The sequence below is a fragment of the Topomyia yanbarensis genome, chromosome 1 (genome assembly GCF_030247195.1).
Source record: "Topomyia yanbarensis strain Yona2022 chromosome 1, ASM3024719v1, whole genome shotgun sequence".
Lineage (NCBI taxonomy): Eukaryota > Metazoa > Arthropoda > Insecta > Diptera > Culicidae > Topomyia > Topomyia yanbarensis.
In genome coordinates, this window is record NC_080670.1 from 162,185,117 (window position 1) to 162,213,080 (window position 27,964).

The 27,964-nt window shown below is 37.1% G+C and overlaps 1 protein-coding gene across 9 annotated transcripts in view; it reads left to right on the forward strand.

Annotated features, from left to right (window-relative positions):
• The window catches only part of LOC131679497 (solute carrier family 41 member 1), a 121,437-nt gene that overhangs the window by 80,511 nt on the left and 12,962 nt on the right, over positions 1 to 27,964 (forward strand). For 8 of the 9 annotated variants that reach the window (XM_058960255.1, XM_058960267.1, XM_058960234.1 and 5 more), the window contains exon 2: positions 11,521 to 12,485. The exons of the other annotated variant lie outside the window; for it this stretch is intronic. In XM_058960255.1, the coding sequence (XP_058816238.1) occupies positions 12,200 to 12,485 (286 nt within the window). In that variant the 5' untranslated portion in view covers positions 11,521 to 12,199. The remainder of the gene's footprint in view (positions 1 to 11,520; positions 12,486 to 27,964) is intronic. 9 annotated transcript variants of the gene reach the window in all.

The following is a 27,964-nucleotide window of genomic DNA, read 5'->3' on the forward strand; positions in this document are numbered from 1 at the left end:
GAACTAACCTTGGTATTTTAATGGAGACATATTCATTAAATGTCCTAATACCTTAACTTCTCCTATTTTTTCAGGAATGAAACTTTTCTCATGTGATCCCGAGACGTATTTTACACTAAAAGTAGTAAATTAAATAAGAATTTATTGTTAAATGGAGTTAATATGTGCGATTTAATGATAAAAATGTGTAAACGAGACTGTATTGTCAGATAACTTAATGTATCTGAATTTTACCGGTAACGAATCTATTTTTATTTTGTTCCTAGGAATTTTCCACGTTCAACAAGGTACAGTTTATTAGAATTAAGTGTAGAATAATAGAGATATATGCACGAGAAAATGATAAAATTTAATATGAATGACAAAAGGCCATATAACCCCAACTTCTCGTATTCGGACAAAGGTCAAAAGGTTTCGTTCGATTTCCGAGATTTATTCACATTAGAAAAACTGCAAAATTGTATGATTTGCAATACAGAGTAGAAATATTTTTAAAATGGGGGATTATGGGGACAAAACAACTCAGTACCTCACTTTCCCGTATTTTTCTAGGCACAAAAATGTCTCCATTCAAATACCAAGGTCCTTTGAGAAGAGGTATAAATTGTAATTTTCTGATTGCCACTTCCAAAATATAACTTTAATTAAGCATTTAATATATTTTTCCTCCATATTTTCTTATAGTACCAATTTCAAAAATTTCAAGCGAAGTGGGCGGAAGCCTAGAAATGTCCAAATGATGTGAAATTTGGCATCAGAGCTTACTTTGACATTTGTCACAATAGGAGTGGGGGGCCTTTGAGAACACAATTTTTTTTTGCAATGCCCTAGTGGTACATTTGCAGGGTTATCAGCTTTTTGCACAAAAAGTATGCCATAATTCTCCATTGCATCCAAAGTTTTTTGGCATAATATCTAGGTGCCAAATTCGGTATTCGCTATCATTTTACATATTTACATTGTTTTATACTTTATAAATTACATATTGACCTTGTTTTATACTTCGTAATTAGAGATACCACTTTCTGGTCTAGCCTATGAGAATTCAAAAAAAATTGCTATGTTTTAATGTACCACAACTGCGTCCAATTGAGGATTTCTAGGCTACTTTAAAGTGGAGAATATATGCAATGCTTTTTGACCTAAAACGAATCAAACATCTGATAGTCAAAATTAAGAAAGAAATCAAGAAAATTACAACATCAACTTTTTCGACAGATTTGCAAAAAGCTCCCGCAAACTAAAAAAAAAATATAGTGCGCTTAGAAAATATATATAGCATAGTGCTGCAAGCTGTCGTAAAGTTTCTCGAATGAGCTCAATTTTTTCTACATTAATAAGCTGACAAATGTTTTCATATAGAGAGAACATTTAATAAAGATTTTTCTACAAAAATTTGCTTTCGAATTTTGTCCAAATTTTATTCCGCATACGTTACCCCAGGTCACGAATGGTTCGCTACACGTGCATATGGCCTGCCAAATCAGGTACTTCTAAGCGAAACTCGACATTCCGTTTAAAACGGTCATCCGTAGCAAACTTATCCTTACTCGTGAAATATTCCTGGGCCGGCGACTGCTTGAAATCCGCTTTGATGTAGCTCTCATCTTGAATGACGCAGCACCTGTTTTCAAATCAGCGGAGTGTTTTCAGCTTGGACAATCACGATGAAACTCGTACCTGCATCCAAGCGTCTGGATTTGCTGTTTGGTTTGTAGGTATCGAATGTTGTTGTTGAATGTTGTAATGTTGAGTCCTAGTTAGCTCGATTATGTTGATGCTGTTGTTTAAAACGGTTCTATTTATGTTCAACGCATTCAGTCAAATAGTATAGGATTTTAGCGATTACTTCTGTTGTACCTCAAAATAATCGCTCAAATACAGCTGAATGTCAACGAGGCGACAGGACACACGCCATAAAAATCACTTTGGATTGTGTTCTAGCTATTCCAACGCAGCAACAGCAACAGCGAACATTCGAGCGAGAGATAACGGGTGGTCCCTTTTCGACTGTTCTGGGTTTTTTCTCGCCTACTACGGTTACTCTAATCAGTTCATCAGAATCCGACGCTAATGTAGTCATAGGACGCTGTCTCCAGAAAACGGAGACACAATTTGTGTTCCTGAGCAAACCTTTAATCAAGCGTGATTAGAAAAATCGATTTTTCTCCGTGCATTTTTTCTCGAAGACAGTAAAATTTAACATGAGTTTACTGTGTCAGTTTTTTGCTGAACAGTAAAATTGATTGTTGCATGAAATTTTATTGTGAATCTACTGCGAGAACTCTGCGACGAACAATGTTGAAACAGTAGTAACTATAATATTTATTGTTTCATGGTTGTTTGTAAGGTAAATGCTATTGTAAAATTCTATTCGGGATCGATTTTAATAGCGCTTCAAGAATACTTAAAAAAACTTTCGTTCAATGAGAGCAGTTAAACTTGTTAACGATTTAAAAAGACACTTTTTGAAATATCGTGTGCAACTTTTATAAAGCTTAAAAATTTTCATAATATTCTCTATCTTGCTTGTATGAAATTGTAAATTTTAACAAAGAGACATCACTTATTGAAGATCATTCCAAGTCAAATAACACAAATAGCCACAAATTACGGAATACCTCCTTTTGTAATAGCTTCTTCACTGATGGTACTGGCTGTTGATTTTGAAGTAATTGATGCAGTTTTCGCCGTTGTCATTTTTTTGTCTGTCCACAGGCAACCTCTAAATTTTCAAAAAAGAATATAATAACAGATGTGATATATTCATGGACTGCTATTAATTATATCCGAATCGGTTCCGGATCTGGAAATATGGGTTGCTGTGTCATGGATAAATTTCTAATATGAAGTGATCAGAATGATAATATAGGTTACTTCTTTCTTTTAATGTCTGAAGTAGCAAATGATCGTCATATTTGACAAGAATTTTGTATCTCTTACATACGCAGTTGAGAAAAATACATAAACCATAGGCTCATCAACTGAAATATAGTAAAGACCAGTTTTTATCAGCCCCTTGGTGTATTTGTAGCTGACAAAATGGGGACATTAACAAAATCGGGACATATTTTTTTAATAAACTGCAGCTGTTAAAATATTCCTCTTTAGTCCGTAGCTATAGGCTTTTGGATTATTTAGTATAAATATCGCTTAAGTGCAAAATTAAAAAAAAAAATCAAAAATAACAAAATAGGAGGTAGATAAAATCGAATGCTAATAGAATCTGGTCTTTACTGTATCAGCAAGATCACCTAATTCAAATAAAAATAACTAGTTCCCCGCGTAAGTACATGTGCATGCGACATAAAACATGTTTTGTCCTTGACTGGTTTCACATACATTTCGACACAACCGGTAGGGCCAAAAAGCAGCAGAAAGTGCGTGCATTTTTGCACGTATCTTCCGAAGCTATATAGACCGAAAGAAAGGTAGGCTTCTACTTACATACATACTCAGTTACAGGTTACTTTGCTGACCTTGTTCATGCGTATGTAAAAAGTTAAAACAAAATTCCATGCTCGTTAATCGTTATACGGGGTATGAAAAATGACACGGCGTAGAAATTGAGACCGAGCTGTTTGCAAATTATAACTAATTATTGTTGACATTTGAGGTAAATCAAATTTTGATGAACACCTGACAGACCCACTGTAAATTATTAGATATTGATAGGACAGCTGTCAGAGTTCTAAACGTGAATTCAACAGGTGCCATTATTTCACTTTAAATTTAAAACTCCTTGGACAACATTATTTATCACCCAGTTTGCACGTGCATCAAGCATACTATTGAAAAATGAAAAATGCTTGAAAATAATAACTAAGCTAATAAGAATATACAATCACTTTGCGTATTTCTCAAGCCCATTGTAAAGTTTGCAAACTGATTGACTATTGTTCGGTAGAATAGAAAAACCACAGCTAAGGTAGTGATGTAGAGCTACTGATATTTAGCTGAACATACCATATATCGGAGACAACCACTGATTTATCTAACACGTGGCACGGCAGATGTCACTAAACAATTTCCTAGATAATCCGAGAGAATATCACTCGTTTTTATTACCTTAGACTATCTACGTTCTAAACAATCCTGGCAACGAATATGCGTTGTACCTTCTTTCGCGCATTTATTGCTAAACACCACATATCACTAGCTAACCTCTGGTTAGTATCGGAACGGAAGTTACTTCCAGAGACGGAACTGATTTATCAAGGGGAATTAAACCTCATTACCTGCGGAGTGCGGCTGGTTTCGGCGGTATCGCATAATTGTCAGCTTTGTCAACATAGTTCACGCGCAGGTAAACGATAATTCAAAGCAACTGTCATCATTCGCATACGTTTATCGAAGTTTAACCTTACTGTACGACCGGCCCACTTGACGATCAAGTGGGTTTACTTGCTTGTATGGACAACAAACTACGTCAAGGGCAGTTGCATTCTGCGGACAGTGCCAAAGGATCTTCGATATATGCACTCAACACATACTTACACAAGTAACGGACAACGGTGAACCTTGCGGTACCGTTTGAAAGTAGCGAAACAACGAGTGTGCTACAGAATTGTTTACCAAGATTTCATTTGTTACCAAAGCAACTGGAACCGAAAGTGACGGTAACTAGATTGTCAACAGAAATCGGTTATTGAATTACTTAAGCTTAGCGTATGAAATGTCATGCGCAAAAACATGCATCTTTAAACACGTATTCAGTGAAGAATTTCGCCATCTATCGGCTTTATTATTACACCCTCTCGTATCTATTAGTATGTTAAGATAACTATCGATTTTTGTAATTTTATTTATATTTGAACTACGTGTAGTTGCGGCAAATGGCGACTAAAAAGTAAACAACATTTTTCATTGACGACGATTAGGTATTCTAGAACTAATCAATTATAAAGTTATAACGGAAAAATAGAGCTAGGCAAGAATGATAGAAAGTAAATGTTTTACCTTCTACTGAAAGGAAGCGAGTGACCGCACGGTCGGTGAGATCATTAACAATGATCATATTTTGTCACCGGCGCCGGAAAAAGATTTATCACAAATCCTTACCAAGAAACGATCCCGCGATAACAGGAAGGAGTGTTAGATGTAACTCGCTGCTCTGACAGTATTAGGCTAACGCTAACTGAGTTTTGTGTGTTCGGCAACATTGTCAATTAACTATTTATTTCATATTCAATTAAATCCCTGATTTATTAGATAGCATGTGCACAATTTTCTCTACAAAACAAGAATAAGAACTTAGGTTCCATTGACTTTGAACAATCTTGCAAATCCATCGGGACTTGATACGATTACCTAATAATTTACTCAACGTAAATTATATCTTTGGTCAAATTATTAGTATCCGAGAAAATCGGAGCACAAATCCGAGAGCACTCATGTCAAGTGTATAAAAAGATAGAAGAGGCGTTCCTGATTCGATTACAATTGATTGATTCCCCTTCTCTCTGATCAGAAAAAAAAATCATTCTCTTTTTATTCCATAATGAACAACGAAAATTGAGAGACAAATACATTGAAGCCTTCATTTACGAACCAAACTGGGGGTTAGTAAATTGAATAAGTTCGTAAAAAAGTGCCCGTTATTTGGGATTTAGTTTGTAAAAAATGCTTGCTTCACATTATTATTTCATTTCGTTTCGTCAAAGCAATTCATAAAATTTAATGATCACAACATAACAATATGGATATTTTTGGAACGGGCTTGATAAGTAGATAATGAAAATTGATATTTGGGACCTTTTTGAAATTCAAGTTGGCGACTTCCAGTTGAGCAATATTCTCGATAACCTTGACAATATAGGCATTTTTTAAACAGGCTTAACGAGCATATGATCAAAATGGATGTTTGGCGACATTCCGAAATCCAAGATGGCGACTTTTGGTTCTCGATAACAATACGCGTATTTTTGATTGGCCCTAATGATATGGGTATTTTTGGAACTGGTTCGACAAGTAGATGATAAAAATGGATATTGGAACTTTTTTGAAATCCAAGATGGCGACATCCGGTTGAGTATCTTCTCAGTAACCCTAACAATATGTGTATTTTTAGAATAGGCTGAACAAGTAGATGATGAAAATGGATATTTCGCTACATTTTGAAAGCCAAGATGGCGATTTGCGATTGAACGATAATCTTGATAACGTTAACAACGCGCTTGACGAGTAGATGGAGGAAACAGATGTTTGGCGACATTTTAAAATCCAAGTTTGTAACTTCCGGTTGAGCGAAATCCTCTATAACCCCAACTATAAGGGTATTTTTGTATTAGGCCTGACGAATAAATTATGAAAAACTACTATATAGTTATCCCATTCCGGAAATACCCATATTATTGAGGTTATAAAGAATCTATCTAAACTGGAAGTCAACATGTTGCTTTTCAGAATGGCTTCCGACATCGATTCCCTTCAACTACTTTTCAACCCTATTCTTAATATACCCACAGTGTTGAGGTTATAAAGAAATTCTCTATAACCTCAACACTGTGGGTATCTAAGCCGGAAGTCGCCACCTTGGCTTACAAAATGGCTTCAAACATCGCCTCCCATCATTTACTCGAAAACCTTAATCAGAAAAACTCATATTGTTGAGGTTGTAGAGAATTTATCTAAACCGGAAGTCGCCATCTTGGATTTTGAAATGGCTTCCGACATCAATTTTCGTCATCTACTCATCAATCCTTTTCTGAAAATACCCACATTGATGAGGTTGTGGAGAATTTATCTAAACCAGAAGTCGCCATCTTAGTTTTTAAAATGACTTCAGACATCGATTTCCATCACTCGCCATTTTGGATTTTGAAACGACATCTGACACCAATTTTCGTTATCTACTCGTCAATCCAATTTTGAAGATATCCTAAGGTTATAGAGAATTAATCTAAATCGGAATTTGCCATTTAGGATTTCGAAATTACTTCAAACATCGATTCCCGTCATTTACCCACATTGATGAGGTTGTAGAGAATTTATCTATACCAGAAGTCGCCACCTTGGATTTTGAAATGGCTTCCGACGTTGATTTCCGTCATGTACTCATCAACTTCTCATCAATATTGCTGAGGTTAAATAGAATTTATCTAAACCAGAAGTCTAAATCGATGACTTCGGACATCGATTTCCATCATGTTCTCATCAACCCCATCCCGAAAATACTTAACTTTTATTAGTAATAGTTTTCTAAGAATATGTTAAATTGTATACAATTTCATACGGTTTTGGTAATCATAAAAAGCGACTAAAATCCTGCTGCTGGATGATACAGAGTAAAAGGTGGAGGCCAACATTGATAGTTATGGTTGATTTACTATTAAGTGATTTAGCAGCGATAGGCATCCGATTTAAAGAAAAGACTTTTGTTGTTAGTTTGAAGCCTCAGCTACCTTTTTGAGCCAAAAAATCATTTGCACCACTCCATGGCAGCGCTAGGCGACAATTAGCAACATTCTACGTTTTCCAATCCTTTTAAAATGTAGGGTAATTCGATCCTCCTCACGTGTGAATTCAGACCGTTAATTTTCTTTATTTTTTTTTTTTGCGGTGGCATTATGTTTACCTATGGAAACTTTATTGGAGAAATTCAAAGCATAACAAATTGTGTTAAAGCAAAACAAAAACTATTTTTTTACAACATAAACATCACTATGCGTAAATTGTACCAGATTTTGTAGCCGAACCTCGATCTGCCCATCGTCCATATATATGGAGATATTGATTATAGCGTTGTCAGACACAAACACACGTTTTACGTTATTATACAAAATGAATCTTTTCGTTTAGGCCATTTTTACTGCTAGGAGAAACTTTGCCACTGCGATCACTATTCAGGTTATCTATCGTGCTTGTCCCTGTTTGTTCTACATCTTACCAATTGCCCGAATCCATTGCAGTTGGAAGAGGGTTGATTATTTGTCCACATATGTCGTCCCAACAGGGTACTACATAGTTAATGTAGCTGAGGATACGTTTGGAATAGGTATGCCATAGCTCGATAAGATAAGATGCCTTCCGAACTATCGCAGAAATAATGCTGCACAATGGCTAAGAATATGTTCCGAGCTCTCGGGCTCGTAGTTACAGAATCTACAAATGTCTTCTTCACTTTTGCCAATTTGTTTCAGTTGATTCTTGGCAGGACAATGTCCTGTGAATAGGCGTCAGTCTTTTCGTTTATGTTCCACTAGTTTTTTGGCACTCGTTGCATCTGGATGTATGAACTTCATAGCTTGTCGAGCGCCCACTACGTTACACCAGACGTTTAGTAGTTGGTTTCTTGTCCATGCTGAAAGTTCTAGTTTAATGGCATATATAGATATGCTTAGAAACGGTTCTGGTCCATCAAAAATGTTTGATAAATCACACCTGGTCAGTTCGTCGGCCACTTTGCTACGAATTTGGTGGCCAAATTTCCTGAATATAATTACTATAATTTATTTGAAGTTTCGTTTCCTGCAGACCACCGAGCAGGTGTATATTGCATAAACCTATACCAGGACAACTGTAGCCCATTTTCCCATTGATATCACTTCTTTTATTCTTGGTCCGTAGACTTCAGACCCAGTCAACTACCCCATTTTAGAACCATCGGTATAGAATGATATTGTACCTTGTGGTAGTATGGGACCACCTACATCCCAAAGCTGACGATCCACTATGTAGATCTCATAGTGCGTTTTAGGCTCCATTTTATCTTGAACTGAGGTTAAGACAGAGTTTAGTTTAAATTTCTTTATTATTCTCAGGTGACCATTTAAGTCCCCATTAAAAAGTGGTTTACCCTTTAGCACTCTCAGAGAGCCAAAGCTCGCCTCCCCCATAACATGTTTGTGCAATGAAAGTAGAAGGTAGGCCAATTAGTTTAACGTTATCAGCAATGAATTCCTGACACAGTAGAGCTCGATAAAGGTGTCTTCCGTAATTTTTTTCACCCTCAGAAAATTTTTCACATCACTAATGCTCAATATTATGCGAAAAAACAGGAAATTGATAGCCACAATATTTGATCGGAGCTCCACTTCTTGCTTCTGCGATTCACTCATCTCGACAGATTATCACTGTAAGAATTGAAGTAACAATAGGTTTGTTCCAATACCAGGAGTAACTGGAAGTACTCCGGAGAATATCGTTCCTGCACTCTCTTCTTCTCTTTTTTTCTTTTTCTGGTAACAAACCGGAGCAAGTATTTTTTGCTCCTGTTTACTCCGGAGTGACTTCCGTGTACTGGAACAAACCTAATTTCATTTGTTCTTCAGATAAGGCGCACAATATAAAAAGTAACTGTTTTTGTAGTTCGCTTCACGCTGGCTTGGGCAAAAGCACTGAGTATCGTGATCGTTGTCTTTGGTGGTTGCAGATAGCAATCATTTTCGCATCCATTTGTTGACACCAAAAGGGGACTAATCCGTTGCAGTTCTTTCACTTTGGAAACATTGTCGCTGACCAAGTTAAGTATGTTGGGATAATTATTGACTCAAAATTCAATTGATCTTTCTACATCGATTACAACTTTGCCGCAAGAAAAAGAGGAAGAAGCCTCCAAAGAAAATCCTAAGAGATCGTATTAGGCACATTGGCTAACTTAATAAAATCGTCATTTTAAACAATTTGGTGTCACTCGAGTTTCTCTCGCCTTTCCTAAAAACAATTTTTCACCTGTATTACCGGAGCTGACTGTTTTAGTGCCGTAGTTTCGGCATTTGCCGAAAAGAGTCAGTATTAGGAACCCCGCAATCACACTTCTGCCCTCGTAAATCTCAAGCCTTTCGCAACTCATTTTACCTTTCACGTAGTTTTTATCGTATTTTTTAAAATCTTTCTCCTCATATTTCATCTCTTGTGACTCATCTGTATCTCCCACAACTTACATATGATTTCTTACAACAAGACAAGTTATTCTTGACCTATCACTTTTCACTTCTCCCATCCCATCTCTATCTAATCTCACCACGCATATCTTACCTTTCATTTGTCATCTCTCTAATATTATGTGTAAAAAATACAACACGAGCAATCACACTTGAAATCACCTTAAAATGCTTAGAATATCTGCCGAAATTAGTTTCGGTTAGTGTCAAATTACTCTATAGTGTCCAGAAAATCCAAATGGTATGAATTCGGCTCTGGCGAGAATTAAATTTTGTGCTCCGAACAAATTTAATTGCTTTGTACTATACGGGGAACTAATATTTTGCTACCTTCATGCAATAATCCGTCCATTTACATTTATGTTTAAAGTAACGAGCACAGACTTTTTGGGAAACCCCTCAAATGCAATAAAAAAAGGAGAAACTAACAGGCGGAAAATATTAAAAACTAAAACGTGCAGCATATTTAAATTTATTATCCCTACAAAAAAAGCGGAATTCCCCCCACACGAGGTTGCGGTAATATCTTGACAGGTTGCCCAATTTTATACCTGGATGAAATTCCATTGTCCATAAAAGTTTTGTACCTTTCGAAAGGGGATTCACTTCTAAAATCCACCCTTTCAAGTGAGTCAAGTCGTAAAACATAAGCGCTCTTGTCAGTCTTCATCAACACTGCCGGCACTGGAGTACACCCTCGATCAATCTTCAATCGGCGATCAGCGTGTTCAACAGGTGGTCTTTTCTCTTTCCATTAGCCTCATGGGGAAGTCCCTGGCAATCACTGAAGCCGCAATGGCGTGACGGCGTCAGACAGTACCTTGCTATTGTATGTCATGCGCAATGCGCAAACAGATGCATTTTTTCCGTTTCATTACTCCATTTTCCCACATCACGCTTAGTCGCAAGGTGTCCTGACCGAGAAGCGAACGCGCAGCAACTTACCGATCGCAGACCCGGCAGAGCGGGAGAAACATCTAGAACTCTGAGCAGATCTGCTCTTCAAATCTAGAGGGTGACACTTTTCTTCACTCGTGTCGTGTTCCGTGGTTTAGAAATCGTTTCATTTAGGGGTGGGATTTTCCGTTCTTCTTTTCACCCACTTTGAATAGAGAGCCAGAGAGGGAGATAGGTTTGAGAGCGTGTGGCTTATTTTGAGCGAATGTTGAAGAGAGTCGCGATGAGAGAATCAGCTGCTTCCAGTGGTGCGCAGCGCGGAAAAAGGAAGTTTAAATAATTGCCATTCCGGTGGGATGCTTTTCAGTACATTCAAGAATTCCGACGTGATAGGACTTAAGCAATTGTTCTCATAATTTGGCTGGCCGTTCTATAGCTTGAAACCAAATTTAATTATTGATCCAACTTGAGAAGGTGAAGAACTTTGATGTTGAAGAAAATTTGTGATTTTGTGTACTGTTCAAAAGGAAACCTTACTGGTGGTTAGAAATGTTTTTAATTGCTTTGTGAGGTACTAGTGGATTGATTGAAAAAAAAACTTTTACCGAAAAACTGTGCACTGTATTGTGATCCGTAAAGCCTTTTAGCACTAATCGATTCGCCGAACGATAACCGATCCGGGAACAACATCCGGAACATCGAACTCTCATTAACCGTTGAAAGCAAATTTGTTCCACAGCTTATCACCAATGTGTAACATCGGAAGCAGGGAGATATAAGTTGGTCAAATAGCACCTCTCGCGGTACGCATCAAATCAGTGTCTGCGATTCAGCCTACTTGGAGGAAAAAATAGTGAATCAACGTGATACAGTGTTATAAATCATCGAACCGGGAACGTTGGCCCGGCAAAGGCGGATAACAAGCAGGTACTTGGTTGCCAGCCAATTTGCGATTTTAACGTTTACCTGTAGAGAGCCCATCGGATCGATCTTCTCCCATTGAGGTTGCTTCATTCGGGAATGGAAGTAGTGGCTGACTCCCGAGTCGCATTCCCGTATCTAGTGAAGGCGAACGAAGCACTGCTGGGTACCTCGGAGTACGAACGTGATTTCAACTATTTCGGCAGTCAACTGCGGGTAGACGACAAGCTGGATCGAGTTTCACCCGTGAGCCCAGAAGTTGCGATCGCGTAGACGCATCCAATGAGAAACTGTGTCGTAACAGTACCCCAAACGTAATCTGCCTGCCAAAAAACAAACCAATCAGTCGAATTGAGTCAAAATCACCTACGCCAAACTCCACCGGATCTGATCAAATAAACCGAGCCCGGCCCCAGATTAAGCGGAAGTAAACAGTGCTCCATAGGTACGAGCAAAACATCAACGCTAAACCCAAGAAATTCATCGTAATCGGCAAAATGAATCCAAAGCTGACACCGTTAGATGATCAGGAGCAGGTGCCGCAATTGGCGATTGTTCCAGCGGACATTCTCTACAGTATAGATCTCGGCCGCGTGCCAAACGACAGCACGGTCACTACTAGCAGTAATATCAATAATAATAATAATAATAATAACATCATCGGTGCTACTAGCTTTAAGCCTGACGATCTGAGGATCGACATTCGAGGAACCCAGGATTTCTACCGTGCCGATGACGATGGTTTCAGACCGTTTACGATCTACGGACACCATGGGGAGTTAGGTATGTTGAACCCATTTTCCTTACATTTTGTTATGTGCACTGTATTTTGTTATATGTCTGTTCAAAATGTTCACCTGCTGCTGCTACTGTCGTAGGCAACTGAACCGCTTTCGATGGATTATTATCTGCGTATTTTATGTACGAAACTATCGCACCCGGTATTGTTTGTTTTTTTCTAGCTATACACAGGTTATAATTGATCATACGTCATTGTTTCCAACCATCATCAGTAAGCACACCTAATTGAGCAATTTAAGGTCCAACTTCCGTAATTAGCATCATATTTAAAAAGATAAACCCTTTGCTACATCGAAATGAATAATGTCATTCCTGTGCGCGATGATTATCATGTAAGCGACAATGTGACGGTTACTGAACAATGGTTAGCTAACGAGGAGAACAGCGTACTTGACTTCTGATCATGAAGTGTGCTTCGGTATGACAATGTTTGAGAGAAATTCAGTATGCGCTTTATTTATGCTAGGAGTTTGAGACTGGATTTCTTAATTAACAAAGATGTTTCAAATTTTACCCAACGAACAAATGTCACTCCCTAACAGGTACACTTTATGTGAATGTGAGCAATTTGCTAGCAGAAAAATAAACCAACGAATAAAAAAGATTTATTCAGGAATCCCTTCCTCCTAGTACAGTGCTTCCATATACCTGGACGGGATCTAATTGCTGTTATGTTGGTGTTGCCTGAAGAACCAGAAGATAAATTGACAAAATGCATTACCCTTTGGATTTAATGCAAATAGCTTTAGTGGCATTCCAAAGTTCGGGGCACTCGGCAAATTTGTAATTAAGAGCCGTTACTTTTAATCTTCTCAAATTTTGTGGATTCAAATATATACATAGCCTTGAGTAATCACGCAACGTATTATAAATTTTATTATTTTTACAATTATTGTGGTCTCAATTAGAAAAACTTAGAAAGAAAACTACCGAGACTCCATTTTAGGTCAATCGGATTCGGGTTTAGCTGTCAAAAAATGATCCAATCGAACACTGCCTATCCTTGTAACATTTGACGTATTGCCATACAATGTCGGGGCATACGTGGCCAAACCTATTTTCAAATTTCAAGAAAAACATTAAACATCGCTCAAACTGACCGTTTTGGGTCACAATACAACAAAGGGGTCATTCATATACTACGTGAACAAAGTAACCTGAACTTTATGCCGCAGAGCTATCCGACAAAGATTTACACGGAAAGAACACTTCAATGCGAAAAAATGTACACTGGAAAAAAAGTTGCCACATTTTTCACAAAAGCACAACATTTATCTTAAAAAATTACAAAGATATAAAAATAATTTTCATATTTTTTTGTCACAAAATCCTAGAAAGCGAGGAAACATTTTAAATGCAAACGCATCATGTGCATCAAGTTTTTTAACGATAGCCTTAAACATTTTTTGAAAATTCAAACTAATTGACAGACAAAACTGAAATTTTGTGAAGGAATATGATTCTAAATGACGTTTCAAATCAAAGTTCCTTAAATCAAAATCTTCCGAAATGTGATAGTTTTCAAGATATTTTAAGTTGGCAATTCTAATATGGCGGACTAAAATGTGACTTTAACAATGTTAACCAAAAGTTTTCGTTTTTCACCGTTTTCTCTGGCTATTAGATTAGCTTTAGCCTCAACAGATCAAGCCGTGAAATACGTTCTTGAGATTTGTACACATGTACAGTGCAACCCGAAACGTTCTGGGAACGTGAATATTGCCATGAAAAGATTTCTAACTGAGGCGCGCGTCTCGAGCCAAGAACGTACCATGGTGGCCAGTCAGAACGCCGCACAGTGGTCCCAAAATGAAAAAAAACGGTCAAAAGTTTTTCACAGATGTTTTCATGCTTTGATGTCTTCAGAAATGTTTCCTAGGATTGCATCCTACATCTTAATTTTTCTTAAGGAGCTATTTTTACAGAAAAATCGATTTATTTCCCGAAGCAGAAGTCATCTTGGGAGTCTTCGGAAAAGTTATGTGTTTTGACGATATCTAAGACTTTCTAGAAAATACCAAAAAAGCGAAAACTAAGGACTGGAAAAAAAGTTGAAAAAACTTATTTTAAAGTGCAACGTAATTATCTCTTAGGTAAAAATATATAGGTAGCAGATATTTTCACCATGGTGTTCAAAATAAATTGCTGTACAAGTTTCCGAGCATTTTTTTTTTGTTATTAAAAAAATATTTTTTAAACGACAGTTGCACCTTAAGAAAAATTAAGGCACCTATCCTAAAAGACGCAAGATGCAATTCTAGGAAACTTTTCCGAAGACATCAAAGCTTGAAAACATCTTTGAAACTCAGGAACGATTTTTGACCGTCTTTTTTCAGTTTGGGGCCAGTCATTGTGTAACGGCTTGCCATTCAAAAGAGAAAGAGTATACACCAAAAAATCTGAATTTTATCATTGACGTAATTCCTAACTTGCCACAATCTAGCAAACCGTAATTGACGAAATATAACCGCGTTCTGTTTAATTTTACATGAAAGATGTACTTTCCACGCGCAGTGCCATAAAATTACACCCTTCAACATTTTAAACAAACGCCATATGTGGAGTAAAATTACGTGACTCGCAAAATTCAACGACATGTAAAATTAAAATCAAACGTAAAACTATGTCGTTTTTGATGCTTGTATATGTCGTGGTCAGGAGACGTAAATTTACACGATTTTTTTCAAGGTGTGTAACCCGCAGGAGAATATTTGTGTATCCACACTACTCGGCAGCTGCAGCCTTCATCAAACCTTCGGAGGGAAAGCCACGGAAGTTTTTCTCTGGATTCCGAAAATGTGTATCCAAGGGTTAAAACTGCACACAAAGCTCTACGCAACGATCCAATCTGTCGTGATTATTTCGTTGAAGCAAAAGTAACATGAAACTTGTGATATACCTTGCATACAGTTGATGGAGTCGTAAAACAATGATTTGGTGCAAAAAAATGTAAATCGATTTCAAATATGTGCGTTACGCAATGTTTGACCTCATTGAACAGCAATAAAATACTGCTTTGTTGTTGTTTCAATGTATTGCCAACCACGAAAAAATGTCAGCTTTTTAGAATATTCGACATCTTTTACATGTGAATTTAAAAGTTCTACCTGGAAGCTGCTTAGGAAGGTATTCACACATACATTCATTAAACTCTAACCAAACCAGCCAAGGTGTATCCAAAAGAACATAATTTCAAGTATTTATTTGTAAGAAAAATCTTTACAAAAATAATATAAATAGACGAAGCAAAGCCGTTGACCACTAATGTATAATTTATTGGTTTCGTGATTAACACCATATAGTCACAACCAATTAACAGAGGCAAAATTTCTCAAACGTCACTCAAATTAGGTGAAATTACAATTTCGATGGAAGATCAAGTTTAATGGTATTATTTGACATTGCAAAATCAAATCCAGACGAGTTTTGCGAAAAAATCGACCATAATATTGACACTTGAAGCCTATTATTTTTTAGTTTTTAGAAAATTACTGCGGACTACCTAATTGACCGATTTTAACAAACCAACCAGCAATGAAATTGCCGTAAGACACAGCTTGTTCGTGATTTCACATCCAAAAAGTTCCTATTTTGTATATTTTTTAAACAATCGTTACAAAACAAAATTAAATAAAAAGCAGTTCTGGGCCTCAAAAACACATATACCTACTAGAGTAGAATAGGGTCTAGTAGGTGCGGGTACGATAGGTACAGGGCATTATCTTTGCTATATTATTACAGAGGTCGCTCGTGTTGCTTGAATTAGATATATGGTAGAGAACATCATTGACGACTGTCATTTCGGCTGTTACCTTGGATCAGCAGTATTAGTTACGGCGTCGCTTATGTTTTAGCGCGTTATTCTGCGAAAACACATTGAATTTCGTCCTCAGTATAGTACATTTAATCCAGTGGTTTTCAACCGGGAGTGAATTCACCCCCAGGGGTAAATTTGGCTAATGTAGGGGGTTAATTATGTGGGCCAAAATTGTATTTGTTGTACTAACATTAACGTCCGATATTTGTTTTTATATTTGTTTCAGTGTTTAATGAATTGAGATGCTCCCTGAGAGTGCTCAGGAACAGATCTCTGGTTGTAAAATTATGGTTTTCATCCAATTGAAAATCATTTTTTTTCTGAAAGAGTAAAGTTGGTAAACAATTTTCAGAAAAGGGTATATCATGGTGATCAATGTTCGGAAAGGGGTACATGGAACGAAATAGGTTGAAAACCATGGATAATCAATGTAAAAAAATGTGAAGTGAGATTTTTCTTACTTCTTAAAAATTAATGCTGAACACGAGTATTGCGTTGGCTTTTCGATATTTTCGTTTTTGAAAAAAAAAATCGAGCGTCAACATTAAACATGTGTTCGGGGATACGATAGGTGAGCCGTTTGGGGCACTATAGGTCACTACTATAATGTAAATTTAATTTTTTTTGACAGGATAATTGTAAGTAATCGTCGTCATACATGAAAGCGGGTCAGATATTTCGCGTGAATTAAAAACATAATAATTTAAAGTGTTGTTGAAGCAGATAATTAAAAAAATGATCGATAAAAAGAGGAAAAGGAATCCAAAAAACCGCTCCGAAGTACAAAGGTGATCGTCGCACAGCTAAGCGACCACGTGGGCCGGAATGCACAACTTCAATTCCACACTCTGGCTACGACGAGTACACCGAAAAAGTCATTTGCAAGCACAAAACCTGACGCAGCTGCTGAAAAACATGTTTTTTCAACATTTCTTTTCGCGGTTGCATGATTTTTCACATAATTTGCTACTTCATCTTTTCTTACCTGATGACATCAGTGGATTGCATTTACTATTTGTGTTATTAATTTTTTTAAATTCTGCTGTGTTCATACTCTTCAAAAAAAATTGAACCGATTTTCTTGGTGTATACATTGTTTTATTTAAGCTCGAATAAATGAATGACCTATCGTACCTCCAGTTTTTAAAACCTACGAAAAAAGTACCTTCGTTTTATTGGATTTAGCTTGACAAATATTTAGCCATGCATAAAAGCATAAAAAGCTCACCAAAAAACTGACCTACTTGACCCCACTCTACTCTTATTTTAGTACCTAACAATATGTCACAGACAAAAAATGGCCCTCCATTTGTAACTAAGTTATTCCACGCCGAACGTCGCGGCGTATGGATTTTGAACAGCGGATTGCAGCCGTAATCAGCTTCCGTTTCCGCGACCCAAACGATAATGAATAGAAGCGGGACTAGCAAGCATGGTGACAATTATTCAGCCTGTAACTTGTAAGTTTTTTATTTATTAGAAAAATACAAAAAATATCATAGATTTATAAAGAAATTAAGATTTTTACTTTTCAGCCAAAATCTTTAATTTCAAAGGAATGAAATATTTCCAATGAATTTCGGAAATCTTTTCTTTTCATAGATTGTATCCTAGATTTATTGCAATCGATTCATGTATAAATATGTCTGTGTCATCGCTATGAATTCAAAGTTGTAGGTTGTCATTATCGTTTGGTAATCTGCAACAGACATCTATCAACAGGCCTTTTTTTTCTCGGTGGAATTTTGTTAGGTACTAAAAGTAGGTTATGCGTTTTTTAGATCTAATAAGAGATCCTGAAGCCTTTTAATTTCATTTTGATATACACAATTGTTAAAAAAAAAATACAAAAGTAGTAAATAGTAAAATCACGAACAATCTGTGTTTTATGACAACTGTATTGGTATTGGTTCGTTAAAATCAGTCAATAAGGTCTCCATAGTAAATTTTTTAAAATAAACAGGCTAAAAGCTCCAAATGTCAATATAATGGCCAGTTTTTTTCGCTAGGCCAATCTGGATTTGATTTTGCAATGCCAAATTGGATCCTCCATTGAAATTGTAATCTTAGCAAATTTGGGTAGCCCGTTTGAGAAGTTTTGACTCCATAATAACTAGCTCGTGAATGAAGTAATTTTATTTATGGATGAAAATCCTATCCTTTTTACTGAATTTTCGGAAGTATAGAGTAAATTGGAAAAAAAATCAACAACTCCTGTAATTTTTCAGATTATCAAAATTTGGCTTTCCTTAGAAAGTGTATTTTATATGGTTTTTATCAGTTTTGGAGGGGGCTAGCAGAGCGTAGTTGGTAAATCGAATGCCTTCCAAGCAGCTCACCAACTTTGCGCATAGGGTTATAAATTTTTTAACCCGAAAGAGACGAATGACCCTAAGGTTAAAGCCTCTACAATAAACAAAAGTTTTCTATGGGCCTTTTAATTTTGCGCATTATTTCAATTATACACTGCCTATTGATAAACAATAACACTGTTTGCTATCAATTTTTAAGCCATGAGCTTCTGATTTGGTTGAGCATTCAATTGAAAGTATGTATCAACAAATAACACAACAAATCAATCATTGTAGTTCAAAACAAGTTGTTTGTTTTATCCAAAATTATTTGACAAGAGACAAATTTAATTGATATAAATATATATTAGATAAGTTTAGATAGCGGAGTAAAACATTTTTAAAGTCAAAATCTTGCTCTTATTGAAATGTTTCTAGAATAGACTTGGACTTAGGATAATTGACAAGAAATTAATTTAGCGCAAAGATCAATCCTTCTCATGATACAAATTAATAGAATTTCCTACTAATCCTCAAAATTAGTAAAGCCATGAGTCTCTATAAACTCCGATGCACAGTGGAGCAGGATGCTACTTTCGACGATCAAAACCTCTATCGCTCTGAGTATGTATCCTGGAGGATTAGTGTCTTCAGCAAAGTATCTTAGATAAAAATGATAATGCTCACTTTGGTTTTTATCGAATGCTGAAGATTTCAGTTTTTATCTAGATAAGTATAAACTGATCTAGATCAGTTCAATCTTTTGCTAGAGACGTCCTATCAAGAACCTTTTTTTTCGCTAAAGTTGCTTGTTTTGCTATTTTCAAAACATACACCAAAGACACTTATACACCCAAAACGTACCCGGTAAGATTCGCTTACATTAATGAAATAAATACGAGCGAAAATTGCAAGCGTTCTGGTAATGTGCAAAAATTGCAAGAAGCTTCCTTGCATGTAGTGCAAGAAACAGAAAAAAAACGAATTTTGCCTATGTATTAGCAATGTATGTGTATTGGTGACCAATATGCGTTAGATAAAAAAAGACCGCTGGGCATTGAAAAATGAGACCCGCACAAACAGATCACTAACCAATACTTTATACATCCAACCATGCTATCAGATAGCCATGAGTGAATAAAAGTCATATATAAACTCTTGGATGATTTCATGATTAATAAAAAAGCAAAGAACGCCACCCAGATTTGAACTCATGACCTTGCGCATCGTAGCACAGACTATAAGCATTGATCTGTTCATGCGCGTAAAAATAAGATGTCAACAGTCGTACAATTAGCACATCCGCATTTCGATGCAGTCTCGTATGTAATGAATAACCCACAATACCGCGTTTGAAGATGTTGGTGAGGAAGGAATAAAAAGCAGACGGTAAATAAAACCTCGGCGTGCGTTGCTATAACACCCAGCATAGGCACGTGAATGTGGTGGTAATCCTTTGACAGTGTGTTGAAGAAACGTATGTAGTATGTATGTACGTATAGCAAGAGATGAAGTAATTTCATATGCTTGCAAAAATTGCAAGCGGCTTTAACTGCAAAATTGCAAGCGATGCTAATGCTAAGTGATTGTCGCTTGCAATTATTGCAAGAGATTTTTGTTTTAGGTGTAGTCTATAACCCGTCTAGATTACACTACATGACATTTAAAAAAATGCACGAGAAAATGGATTTTGATATTTTTTATGTAGAATGTATTTATGTTGAACCTTATTTCATTGCCGAATCGTTGAAAATAAACAATAGTAAAATAGGTTGCAAAGAGTGATAAATGTTACAAAGACATTTCATCATAAATAATGAAAAAAATATTTTCTTCAAAAATTTTAATAACTTGCGAAGCGGCAGATGGCAGCAACTGGAATTTTGTTTGTGAATAGTTGAAGCATTCAATTTTTTAAACAGTGGGGTAAAGCGGGTCTTTTTTCTACAGTCATTTGGGATAGGTGAAAATGATTTTTTTCTACGATAAATAACCTTTTTTAGAATTCCGCAATTATTGGGCAATAAATTTATGTGCGGCTAGTTAAAACCCTAATCTTTAAGCGTTAGGAGCTAGTTTAAGCATAACCTTAAACTAGCTCCTAACGCCATAAGGTAATAAACCATCATGGAAACAAATTCATATATTATAAATAGAGTTGCTCATTAATTGTTATTAGGAGGAATGTGTGAATTTGTATTAGTAAAACTCATTTCATAAAACTTTCTAAAGAGCGTGTTTAATATGCTTTTATCCACAATCTGAAATATTATATTTGAATAAAAAAATAAGAAAATATATAGGACTAGCTAATACCCATCGCGCGTTGCTGCGACACTCTGCGAAATAGGAGGAAAACACAATTTGTTCCAAAGCGCCATCTGGCGGACAGATAATCTCCAACTAATAGCACACAAACACGCCCCATACCAAATACCTACTGTGTGCAAATTTTTACGGAAATCGGTTAAGCCGTTTGGGAGTCTATAAATCATATACATACAAACTTTGACTTTTATATATATATAGATAGATAGATAGATAGATAGATAGATAGATAAGGTGGGGCAAATCCGACCGTTGGGTAAAGCCGACCCCCTCTGTTATCGAAAATCGGAAGCACTATGCGAACTAATATCAATGTTGTCGTGTAGAGCATCGAAAATAATCATAGTGGTGGCATGACAGTATTTTATATGTCTACATTAAGTTTGTTTTTACAACTTTTGATTTGATTTCCGTGCATAATTGACTTCAGGATATTTCTGATTGTTAAAGTGATTGCATAACAAATGTAAGTGGATTTAAATTCCTCGAATAAAGTCCTACAAAGTGCATAGATGAATTTAGTCCAACTTCTTTCATATTTTTTTTAATCCAATCGTAATGAAAAATGACGCTGTGGGACAAATTTGACCTCTAAATAGTGGGGTAAATCCGATTGCTTTTTTGCTAAGAAGATGTTTATTTATCAAATTGAAAAATATTTTTATTATTATCATTTATTATTTTTTTTGCACTATTGTTCATAATTACAAACGAAAAAAACAAAAACATAATAAATATAATATTCGTCGAGCAATTGCTCCGATGCAAATGAGAATATCTTTACGTGCTATTGCTCGTGACATTCTAAGATAGACAATGAATTCCATTTTCTTTAGGTTACAATTCAAAACCATAAAATTCATAGATTTATCATTGAACAACCCTAAAATTTGGGTAATATGTACTAAATCAACCAAAAACATAGGGGGTCGGATTTACCCCACCATTTTTGAAAACAGCAAAAATGAACTATTTCGTAAAACGCTTGTATCTCCAAATTTTCTAAACATGCGAATAAAATGCTACGCATAGAAAGTTCTCTAGAAGTCGAACCTTTAATTTGGTATATAAAACGACTTGATCCGATGTAAAATGAGCATTTTATAGCCAAAACCATTTACTAGGTCGGATTTACCCCACCTTACCACACTTTTTGAATTACTTAAAAATCTTCAAGAGAACTAGGGACTATTTCACATATTTATATTTATTTCATGTGTGTGTAGAAAACAAGTCCCACTTTTTTGTTCTTCGTGGTTTTAAAGTGAAATGTCATATAGTACCATTTATCACTCTTTGCATCCTATTTTATTGTTGTATATTTTCCTTGATTCGGCAATAACACAAATTTTTCCAAACCTTTTTACATAAACAAAATTCCAAAATTAATTTTCTAATGTATTTTAAAAAAATGTCATGTGGCACCATCTATAGAAGTTATAGACTATAAATGTGTTTTGTGCATGTGTTAAAAATAGCAAAACAAACCAAGTTTCTTGATAGGACACTCCAGTCAAAAACTAAAACTGATCTAAAACAGTTTCTATTCATCTAGATGAAAAAGAAAGTTATCAAAATAATGCCCATTTTTATCTAAGATACTTTGCTGAAGACACCAGTCCTCCAAGATTTATACCCAGATCGCTAGAGGTTTTGATCGTCGAAAGTAGCTTCTTGCCGCACTTTGCGACGGTGCCAGTGATCACAAACGTTCATGAAAGTCTCAACATTTTTAACTTTCTAGAGTTGTGTAAAAATGGAACGATCAGAATCGGATTCGCTAAAATTAATGCGCTGGCAACACAAAAATTTCCTTCGCGTTTTTGATCCGGTAAACTCCCGCCGCAAAGCAGTTCAACGGTTACGTCGTTGAAACGCATGTGGCCCATGTGTTCCCATTCACACCACTTTCCGGATTTCAGCATAGGAATAATTTACGCGGTTCGGGAGACAATTAACACCAAAGAAGGCCTTCAATTATCGCAAATTTTTGTCAGGTGCCTCGAATTTGTCGATTGATGAACGTTTGGCTGCAAACGCCACGCAGTTGAATCGCGGCTCAAATATAGTTATCAATTAGGCCATCACAAATATTTTTTAAAAATTATGTCACCCCCCCCTTCAAAATCGCTGAAAAAAATCAGGGGGCAAATAATTTTTTTAAAATAACCAAAATTCAAAAAATTGTCACGTTTTATAGAACAACAATAGCTTCCAGATTTTGCTTTACGTAACTGAAAACTATTATGGTAGTTTTAGAAATTACCATCCCATGATAATTTTTATTTTGACCATTCTCGGGTAAATGTGAAGTTTAAATGAGATCATCGATCCAGTCCAACATCGAATGAAACGTTTGCTGGTCGCGGAAGGAAGGACCCATCTGTGTATTATCAAACAAACATCTCATGGAAAGGCTAATACAGACCGACTTCTGAATCGATTCCATTTTAAACGCAACAGTCGATAGAGACATAATCGATCGTTGCATTCGAAAATAATTTCGATAAGGAAACAATCTGAATTCAAATCAGACTCCTGGAGATTTATATATGATTCAATATTCAATATACATGAGCTTTACCGAAAGGTTTTTGACATTTAAAGATTTCATATGGGATCTTAGTATTCATACCGTATTTCCGCAGCCATATGTGCGATTCTTATGAATCTGCTACCAAACCTTCCATTTAAGGCTAAGCTTGTGAAAATTGAATAAGCCGTTTTCCAAGAAGCCGAAGAGACATTAATTCTGAAATATTCCAAGAACCAGAAACATGCGAAATTTTCGAGATAGACGCTGGAATCAAAAAAACTTTGTCTGGCCATCAGCGATCATTAATGCTCTAGCAAAGCTAAATATAGATCTTACAAATAATGGTATCATCGGCACTTACCGCAGGAAGAACCGGGAATCCATTATCGATGTCAATTTTTGTAGCCTTGGAGTAACCGGAAAGATGGACTGAAAAGTGTGCGAGGATATATCCACAGCGACCACCAAGCGATTTGGTACAGCATTGATAACAGGACTATGAACTACACATGAATATGAATATGTAGGAGATAAATAAACGAGTGAAGATGGAAAACAGCGATTTATCACAGGAACGTGTCCGTCGAAGAACTTGTATTTCAGGGTATCCTCTTCAACCTAAATGCGAACGAGTTCACGGCACTACTAACAAAGGCGTGTAATGCGACCATACCAAGGGATGGGAAACTGAGAAACGGTCGCCGGGTGCAATACGACGATTATCGATCTACGTATAAGTTGCCTCCGAGCTTGAGAAGAAGTCGGAGATCACTTCGGTTTCTCATCTCGCTCAGTTCAGAAGCTAGAAATCGTTCCGCTGCAATAGCAGGGCAAGTAATCAAATTTACCCGCGCGACGCTTAGCAAAAATTGATTCCTTCTGCCTAGTGTGTGATACGTGAACAAACAATGAGTGACAATGCCAAGCAAAAGTATATCACGATGCGGGCAAACTGTGTTGCTGTTGACTACACGAAATATCCGGTAATACCATCAATTCATGAAGGGGAGCAAATGTTGAAGGTGAACTTGAAGTTCAACGTAGCTTGCGGTACTTTATGCGGTGCAATTCCACCATTTACGTCATGCGGTACTGAATATGTTAAAAAATATTAGTCAAGTAGAATCATTCGCTTCCCAGAACAACATGAAACACGTCATCGAATGTAATGACATTTTATACAGTATCCCAACATATATAAATGTTGACATGACCTGGCACCACGTACTAGTTCCTTCGCTATCAAACAAATCCTGTCAAAATACGGAGAGGTGAATAGTGTTAAGGAAGATAGTTGGAGGAACTTCTTCCCAAGACTCCGCAACGGAGTTCGTGTGGTGAGAATGCGTCCGACAAAACCTATTCCCTCTTACTTGACTTTCACATGCAAATCACCTCATGGTGTAGAATATTCTCAACGAACACTAGTCACGCACCCAGGACAGATTCCTACCTGTCAATATTGTGATCATCCGCTACACCACGGGAAACCTTGCGCAGAGACTGCTAAAGAAATTCCACCTGATACGACCAAAGCCGGTATACAATCATCGTATGTTAAACCACAACCAGTTGGTAAACCAACGACTGCAGACCGGACATTCACAAACACCAGCTCAACAACGATCGGCCCCAGTACCACTAAACCAACTGCCATTATCAACATCGAAGTAACAACGATTACAGCAAATGTTTCCAAACCAACAACCAACACCACCAATAAGGAATCTAATACCGATGAAGAAGAATTTACAATAGCGACCCGTAAGCACAAACAACAAATAAGAACATCCGACGATGAGCAAGATGAATGCAGTACCGATGATGACATGGACGTAAACTAAAACGCGAGAGAAGACGGACCAAATGACCCCCAAGGTGCGCTCCACGGCTCAGTTGTGCTAACGCATTGAGCCGTGTCAAATATATGTAAAATTAAAAAGAAGTCAGAAGGCTCGAGGTAAGCGAGCTGCAAGAACCGCTCTCAACAAAGCAGTCAAGCTGTACAAGAAAGCCTTACCACAAAGCCAACGCGAATTTCCTTAGGAGAGACCTACAAAGTTGGCATAACAAAGATAAAAGGCTCAGCTGCACCACCTGAAAGGTGCCCGGAATAGATGGAGGTCACCATCGAAAGGTTTTCCCCACAACATGAATCTATTATTAGGTATGATCACAAAGATGAAGATCGGTTTACCAACAAACAGGTTATCGAGATGGCGAAAGCCATAAAAGTGAAGCGATACATGAGAGCCCGGATATGTTCAAAACGATCCGATAATTGGAAGCGACAAAAGCTGATGTTGCTTCCGATACCGGGACAACATGGAAATCTTTCAGCGTAGTCAATATATCCCTTGGTAATGTTAGAGAGAAGGAGTAATCCTGAACAAGCTAACGAAGTACGCGGACCGTGAGAACGGCATCTCATGTAATTCGGCTTCCTTATAGGCAGGTCTACAGTGAAATCCATCCAAACGGTCGTGGGAGCTGTGGAGACAGCAGAGATACAACTGACGTTCCTAGACTCGACGCTGTGGAACGCAGTGTACGATGGAGTATTGAAGCTGAACCTTCCCAGAGATATACGATTTTCGGCTTCACGGATGATGTGGTGTTCCAAGTAATCGGACAATCACTAGAAAAGGAGACACTCGACACGGAGACGATTGCCCATCATAAAACAGAGTTGGTGATGACTAGCAGCCGAAAGACAGCGCGGTCGGAAAATATATCATCGACTTGAACTTTTAAAGTCACGACGATTATGTTAAGGGGAAGGTTGTGAGAGCAACCACAGCTTTGCTTGAGGCGCCAGTGTACTGAGCACCACGAACCAGCGGAAATCGCTGGACCGAAGCATGTGAGCAGACTAGTTTCACCGTCAGGGACAAGATCGAGTAGGTCGAGTGAAGCACCAGCGGTGGGTCGTCGAGTTTTCAACGAACCGGAAGCAGCGAACCAGAAGCTACGCTCTATCCGGTATCGCCGAACCGTCCTCGCCAAGTACTGGTTGGCCCTTTGAGTAGGATTTATTGACTATGCGAGTAGATTGCGACAAAATTGGGAGCTAAATGATTCGCGCAACAGGCATCGGTATCGGGAGAACTTCCGACGGGGAATTGAGATGGCTCGCGAAAACAGGAACTAAATGGTTCACAGAAACTGGAGCCAAATGGCTAAAGGAAGTTCATCACTGCGATTAGCCGGATATGTGTTCGGAGCTAAACCGCTCTAATGTATCATTTTGTCTTGAGACTGAATCAGCCTCCCCACGATATAACGCTTCGATGCAGTCTCGTGCTTTTGTTCCACGAGAACCTCACTTTTTTGAAAGAAGAAAAGTGAGGACTGTTAGTAGTGGTTAGGCATAAAAGTGAGTCCCACCTAGGGCCAATGCAGTTTTGAAGCTTTTTTAACCATACTATAAAACATACAGACATTTTCAGATATCCAGAATGTTTTCCAAAAGTCCATAAGTGAAATGTTGCAATCCTGTTTCTGTACATTGTTATCAAGCAGGTTCACCTTTGACCGATTTTCATGCCTTGTGTGTACAGTCGGTCCATGTGCCGCCACAACGGAATGAAAACTGTTCAAGCAACCAAAAGTTAATACCTTAATGTACTCTTAAATGTTTACATTAAGTTCTAGAGAACTTTCAAGCTTTTTTGGGAATTTAGAAATTGCACTGTTCGGAAAATTATTTAAAACGAAAACTTTAGCATCCCTTTCCTATGTGAACTTTTGATTGATTCAGTAATGTTTGCTTGAATTTTTCTAGTAAAACAAATAGCTCAACCCCGCTATACGAAATCACCCTGTGGAAACGTCCACCATTGTTCAATCGAAAGAAAATGTAAAAAGAAAAAAAAATGTGTTTATTAAAATAAATATTTATTTTTTGTTTGCCCCCCCCCTTCAGAAAAAAATTTGTACTTGGACATAATTTTTAAAAAAGATTTGTAATGGCCTTAGTACATGTTAAAATACACTTCGAGGGGAAGTTCTGCATGAAGTATTTCTTGCCAGGAACATCTGCGAACAGTTCACAAAATAGAAAGGTTATCCCTTTTGTCTATTGCTGCGATCTGTGCATGGTTTAGTTGGGATTTCCCCACAAAATGCTGACAAATAATAAAATCTAAAGGCTCTACCAGCTGATTTCGACTTTTTCGAGCTATGGTAATATGACCCTTTGGAAAGTTCACAAATCAGTGAGCGTGCTAGCCAAGTAGAAACGTTCATTCACACGTGATTCACTAGTTTCATGATGCGAATAAAACATTGACGGTTCTTGAACTTCGTGTCGTTTAGAGGTTTACGTTTATCAACATGCAGCTTGAGCTGCGATCTTAATTCGTCAACGGCAGGCATAAATATTACTAATTACAGCGATCGACGAGAAGGAAATTGCCACCGAACATACATAGCTGTGCTAATATTAGCCTCTCTTGTTGGCACAGCAGCTCGTTCCGTTTACTGATGC